The 6,158-nt window shown below is 48.4% G+C and overlaps 1 protein-coding gene across 1 annotated transcript; it reads right to left on the bottom strand.

Annotated features, from left to right (window-relative positions):
* Positions 1–293: 293 nt before the first annotated feature.
* Positions 294–5,248, bottom strand: LOC307235289 (F-box only protein 40; the record flags this gene model as incomplete). The annotated part of the gene is made up of 3 exons (XM_080007324.1): positions 5,222–5,248; positions 2,867–4,757; positions 294–553 (listed from the first exon to the last, which is right to left on the bottom strand). The coding sequence occupies exons 2-3, from the start codon at positions 4,743–4,745 to the stop codon at positions 294–296; spliced, it is 2,139 nt and encodes a 712-aa protein (XP_079863450.1). The 5' UTR covers positions 4,746–4,757; positions 5,222–5,248.
* Positions 5,249–6,158: the final 910 nt, after the last annotated feature.

Raw genomic sequence — 6,158 nt, 5'->3', positions numbered from 1 at the left:
ATTTGATGAGGAATGGTCACAATCCTCTATTGGAACATTTTAATTCCAGTTACTTAGCATGTATATTTTTATGATATTTCAATATTCCTATATGGTAATGGTGTGCTATATACTGTCTGGTATATATGTTCGACCTATATTCATATTTTTATACGGTAAAAGCAGCCTCACGGTGATGGTGGTGTTGGTGATGAGGGCCGCATCCACGGTGTCCATGGTTACTGTGGCAACCAGCCCCCAGTCTTGGTGCTGCTGGCCGGGCGGTCCACCCCGACCCAGACCCCACAGGCGTGTCACTCCTCCTCCCCACCTCCCTTGTTGTTCCCCCCCAGGCCCAGCAGCGCCACGGGCCGCCCATGCTCCTCCACCTGGTAGAAGGAGCAGCATCGCAGGTGCTCCGCCATGGGGGGGGCGCTCCCAAAACGCCACCGCTCCACGGGGGAGAACAGAGAGCTGAACCCCCACACCTGGAACACAGGGACACCACAGTGAAGTGGGTGGAGCTGACATTCACTGAACATGTTCATAGTGTTGGAATTCTGCATGATGGTAGCTGTGAACATAGAGAGCTAAATAGGATAGAATATGAGAGAGTAGAACAGAATATAATAGAATGGGAGGGGGATGATAATAGAAATAGGACAGAATAGAATGGGATAGGATAGAATAGAATGGGAGAGGGTGGATATAGTAAAATAGTAGCACATAATAGGGTAGGATAGGACAGAGTAGATCATAATACAATAGAAAAGAAAGGAACAGTATAGAAATGGATGGGATAGCATAGGATAAAATAGAGTAGGATAAGGTAGGGAGGTAGGAATAATATACTAGAATATATAGAATATATTACAATTGATTTGGATAGGAGATTATTGAAAGGTACCGTATAGAGCAGAATGGGACAGATATGATAAAATAGAACAGAACATAATACAATAGAGATGTGATCACATGAAAGACAAAAACATGTTGTGAAGAGCGTTAAAAGGTAAACACCTCCCTGGAAAACATGCTCCAGTCAAAGTAACGCGTATACTTTCAGACGTACTCAGAGGATTACTTCACTACAAGTAACTTGAGTTACTTCCCACCTCCTCCAACAGCTTCCCAAAGCTCTCAGAGCTAAAGTGTGACGCCGCCGACCTTCAGTGATGATGTGAGGGACGTGTCGGGAGAGCCATCGTGCTTCCTCCGTTTAGAAGGATCAAACAAAAAGCCACTTTCATGAGTGTGTATTCTGTCTATAAATAAACGCCGCGGCCCTCGTGGACATTTCTTGGTCGCGGCCGCGGGGGGGGATGCCTGACGGTTGCCAGCTGCACCGTGGGCATGCTGTGTCTGTGGGAGGGATCTCATATCTGGCTTAAATGCCTTCATTCACTGGCAACATGGCCTTAGTGGCATTCCAGATCTGTGATACAGCTGGCATGCTGCTGGTCCCATGACCACATGGGAGAGAGAGAGAGAGAGAGAGAGAGAGAGAGAGAGAGAGAGAGAGAGAGAGAGAGAGAGCGCGAGCGTCATTCATCCACCCACCCTGCCTCTGTCCTTCTGTACCGTTGTCTTTTAGATCTGTTGTGTGCTTCCACGTGAGGGACATTGGTATCTGGGAAACTGGGACAGCAGATTTACCCTTATTTGCGTCTCCCTTTTTCCTCATGTCCAATCGTCCTTTAAAAGCAGGAAGTGGTTCTGAATGTGAGGCTCCATGGTGGTCCCCGGAAAAATCACTCCCAGTTCAACTTCTTCAGCGTTATTTCATTGACAAGATTCTCGAACCATGAGTACAATAAGGAGTGTTTGGATCCCAGTTTAGCTCTCATCTCCCTGATTGAGGTACAGACACTAAATCACACGTGGGAATAAAAATTGTCCTCTCAGATCGGGATCCCAGAGAAGATGAAATGTCAAATCCCTGTCCTCGTGCGGTCAGAGCTGAGGGGGGTCCTCACGGTGTCCCCTCCTTTCTATCTCTTCTTCTGTCGAACAAAAGAAGGACACGCCCAGCGCTGGTGCACAGTGACAGTGAAACACGGCGTGGTGTGCGCTCAACTTGTGGTCCAGATTTAGTCATAGATTGTGTTGGTGACCACGGTTCCGTCGCGGCGTTGTCTGAGAGGCATCTGTCTGAGGTGTTTACTCCAGGACAACACACACACACACACACACACACACTCCACACACACAGCACACACCGTACACACACACACCACATGCCGCACACTACAGCTACACACTACAGCTGTCACTGCATCAACCATCAGCTTCTCTCTGATGACACTTTGCAGAGTTCCCGCCGGGAGCTGATTTAGCAGCTTGACCCGGTGTAAACTGTGTCCACATTGTTGTGTCCGAGTGGCATCGAGGCTGTCGAACCACGGGCTGGATTAAATGGGATTACACTGAGCTAATTACCAAAATCTGAATGATGAATAGAAGACAAACATGAGAGAATGAATGAACGATTCATGTCCCAAATACTTTTGATTGCCTGTATTTAGTGAATAACAAAAAAAACATCTAATTTACCCGCAACTTAATGGTGATTTCATGCCTCATCACGTTCAGTCATGTTTCCGGATAACCAAGGCTTTCATCACAGTAATATACAAATTCAATAATATTTATTATTTATAGTTTATCCTACTGATCGCTGATTAGCAAATTAAAAAACGAACCAGTAAGATGCAGTTGGTTAGAGCAGTTGAGCAATTATAGAAACTGCACAGTTAATGTATTATATCTGGGATCATAAATGTTTTCAAATACTTGTATCGACCTCCAAAATGCAGTGATCATTCCATTCCCCCGGAAGAGAAAAACACGACACGCAGGCAATGTGAAGGATGAATGGAAAGGGTACTTGCTTTCTTTGGACACCTCCAGGACGTGCCGCCGTGGGAGTAGGTCTTCTTCTCCCACTTCAGGGAGACCATGCCCCGCTCCGCCAGCAGCGTCTCGCAGACCTCCCTGAAGAGCCGGGAGACCAGAGACAGCTGAGCCAGCGTGAAGCTGTCCAGATGAGCGGCCACATGCTGCAGGACCTCAAAGGGCAGCCGGCTCAGGGGATCCAAGTTCCGGCGAGGACCCTTGGCTTTGACGCCTTCCCAAAGGGACGACGACATCGCCGGCTGGAGCGACAGGGTGCCGAGGTCCCGGTGGTGTCTGACTGTCGCCTGGTAACTGGAGGGTTGGAACCGGGTCTGGCTGAAGGTGCAGCCCAGGTAGGCTAAGGGACACCTGTGCTCAAACCAGCCGTCCGCATTGGCTTGGATGTCCGTGTGCACGTTCCTGAAATGAGAGCGGTATTCGTCGCGCCGGAAAAAGCGGCCGCAGATGTAGCTGAACGCCGAGGTGGATTTGTTATGCCTTCTGGTGACCGACTCCGCCCGCACGTGCAGGCGGAGGCCTCCGGGTCGGTCCGCTACGACGTCCGCGAGGGAGACGCCCGCCTTGAACGGGGCCGAGGCAAAGTCGTAGGTCTGGGTCCCTACGTCCACGTAGAAGCCGTCGGCCCCGGCGCTCTCCGAGATGGGATGCCCCCGCAGCTCCTTCTCCAGTGCACACAGCAGAGCGGCGCTGACTTCGTCCGCCTTCGGAAGCTCCTCCGCTCGCACACCCAGGTCCGCCGTGTCCACCCCTTGGTGCGAGACGCTGATCTCTCGTGTGGGGTCCTTCAAATGGTTGCGTTTCGCCCGGTAGCTCGTGGGTACATTAAACGACCGGATGGTTTGGACCCTGATGGGCTCCAGTTTTCCGTAAACAAAATCCTTTTCTCTTGGGGTGCAAGCGGCCAGTTGACCAAAGTTAATGAGCATCGCCCCATTGTGCACCAAATACATGTTGTACTCGGCTACATTGGCTTCTTTGCTTAACCTCTCCAGGACACCATCTTCCCAAGGTGCAAAGCCTTTTGCGACAGTAATATTTGGAGTGGCTGCATTCTCTTGAATATGACTGGTGACAGTTACCATTCGTTCACTGTTGGAGGAATCTTTTTCCTGCTTCGCTCCACCAAACTCTGTCTCTCTCTCCTTTGGCAGGAATTTTGTTTGTTTGCATTCATGCATCTCCTTCTTAAACTTTCCCTCCCGGGTACTGCAACTCTGAATACAGTCCAAGTCCCTATCGTTGCCTAAAGCGCGCCTCTCCTCTCCACTCAATTCCTCCTCCCCTTTTTCCGCCTCCTTCACGCCGCCATTTTCCGTAAATTGCCCAAAATCGAAAGCGCCGCCAATTCCATCGGCTGGACCGGTGCCCCAGGCGCCAGACATATATTCAAGGGCAGGTCTCTTAATTACCTCCATCAATTCAGGGAAAATGCTCTTCATTTTCAGGGACCTGAACAGTAGCTCCTGGTCCCAGAGCGCCATGGCAACATCCAGGCGTCCTTCACTCTGCGGGTCCGCCGACAGACTCCGGTAGAAGGCTGCGTCTGCCTCCGCGACGGGCCAGCGGTTCCACTCCTGGGAGCAGCAGACCACGCTGGCGGGGCAGACCTCCAGGTGCCGGCCCAGCCTGCCGCGGAGCAGGCGGATGGGGCAGCCGTAGTGGGCGTTGAGGCAGGGCACCTCCACGTTGGGGCAGAGGAGAAGGTGCTCCTTTTCCTTGCAGGCGTGGAGGGCGGCTCCGCAGCCCTTGCGGCAGATGGCGACCGCGCACGAGACGGAGTCCTCCCCGGGGATGCGGCAGTGCAGGTCGTAGCATCCGTCGCAGTGCTCGTGCCGTCCGGATGACGTCATCTCGTCTTTCACCTTCACAGGGGGATAATGTCACACCGCAATGTATGAAACTTCCCGCAGTTCCCAGGTGTGAGAAAGTCTGCAACAGCTGGTTTTATTTAGCAGGTGAATAATGGCACAATAAAGGTTAGCGCAGCTTGGCTCATATTGGAAAGAGAAATATTACCGTTTGTGACTCATGCCCTAGAGGCAATGAACAATGTTGATATTTTCAAATTGTAATTGCAGATAACATTCACACATTGACACTATTGTAATTTAGCTTGGCTATTTTCATTTATTAGGCTATGAAAATGTAATATACTACTAATAATTCTATATTAATAAATTGCCAATTATACAGTACAATTAAACCTCGAGCCTCGTGCTTTAGAATGATCAGTTCAACAAAAAGCACAAACCAAATGAAAAACACAATGAAACGTATTATCTGTGTTTCGTTTTTCAAACAAAGCCCACACAAAGGAAATTCTCACCTTTTGTTTGTGTGTGTCGGTTTTGGTTTGCGTGCCCCTCGGAGTAACCTCTGCTCCGTGTGTGGCTATTATAAATAGACAGCGGAGAGACTTGCCACCATTGTCACAGCCATTAAGAGGCAAGGTCAAGTTACAGCCTCTGTTATCACCGGACTGCGAGTACGGGCGGTGACATGAACATGAATAATATCAGACAGCGCACAACCTGTTAAGACCCTGAAAACCTCAACCTTCACTCTGAATTGATTATATTCATCCATTTTTACAACAATTCTTTCATTCCAACTCATGCTGTTGAAGATGAGCCTGGCTGTTTGAAATGATAAAGACAACTTCTCACTGAGCCAAAACAAAATACAGCATATTTTCAGAAGGACTTCAGGTACAGCTATATTGCATGATGTACTGAAGGTATTATTATTATTATTGTTATCATTTAATCTTATTGTTGTTGTGCCCACATGATGTGTTATCATCCATAGTATTGTCATTCTTCTTCCTCGATCATTATTAGTAATAAGTAACAAATACATTCTCCCTAATAAATTCCCTGAAATCTTAAATATAAAACTATTCGCAACAGGAGAACGGCAGAAGCCACAAACACGGTTGACGTGTCGTTTGAACCGGTATGTCACAAACATCTCGTGTTTGAAGTTTCATCCATATCGATTCACGCACGGAGCAGGAATTAGTGAAAAAAACAAATATATTTGACCCCAAATATTTAGCTCATCCTGCCTGACTCACACGCCACAAAATGAAGTAGATGAGGTTTACAGTAAGACGCTGTATAACATCATCAAAGAAGATGAAGAAGATATTTACAGTAAGACGCTTTATGACATATTATTTACTATAAATGTGCAGATTCTGATGGAGAATGTACATTGGACCGTGTCCAGTGTGCGGTGTAGACTCTGTCGCTCTGTAGTGG

This window comes from Zeus faber, assembly GCF_960531495.2.
Source record: "Zeus faber genome assembly, chromosome: 9".
Taxonomy (NCBI): domain Eukaryota; kingdom Metazoa; phylum Chordata; class Actinopteri; order Zeiformes; family Zeidae; genus Zeus; species Zeus faber.
Note: the sequence above shows the minus strand (reverse complement) of the source record. Positions and strands in the feature narration are given on the sequence as shown.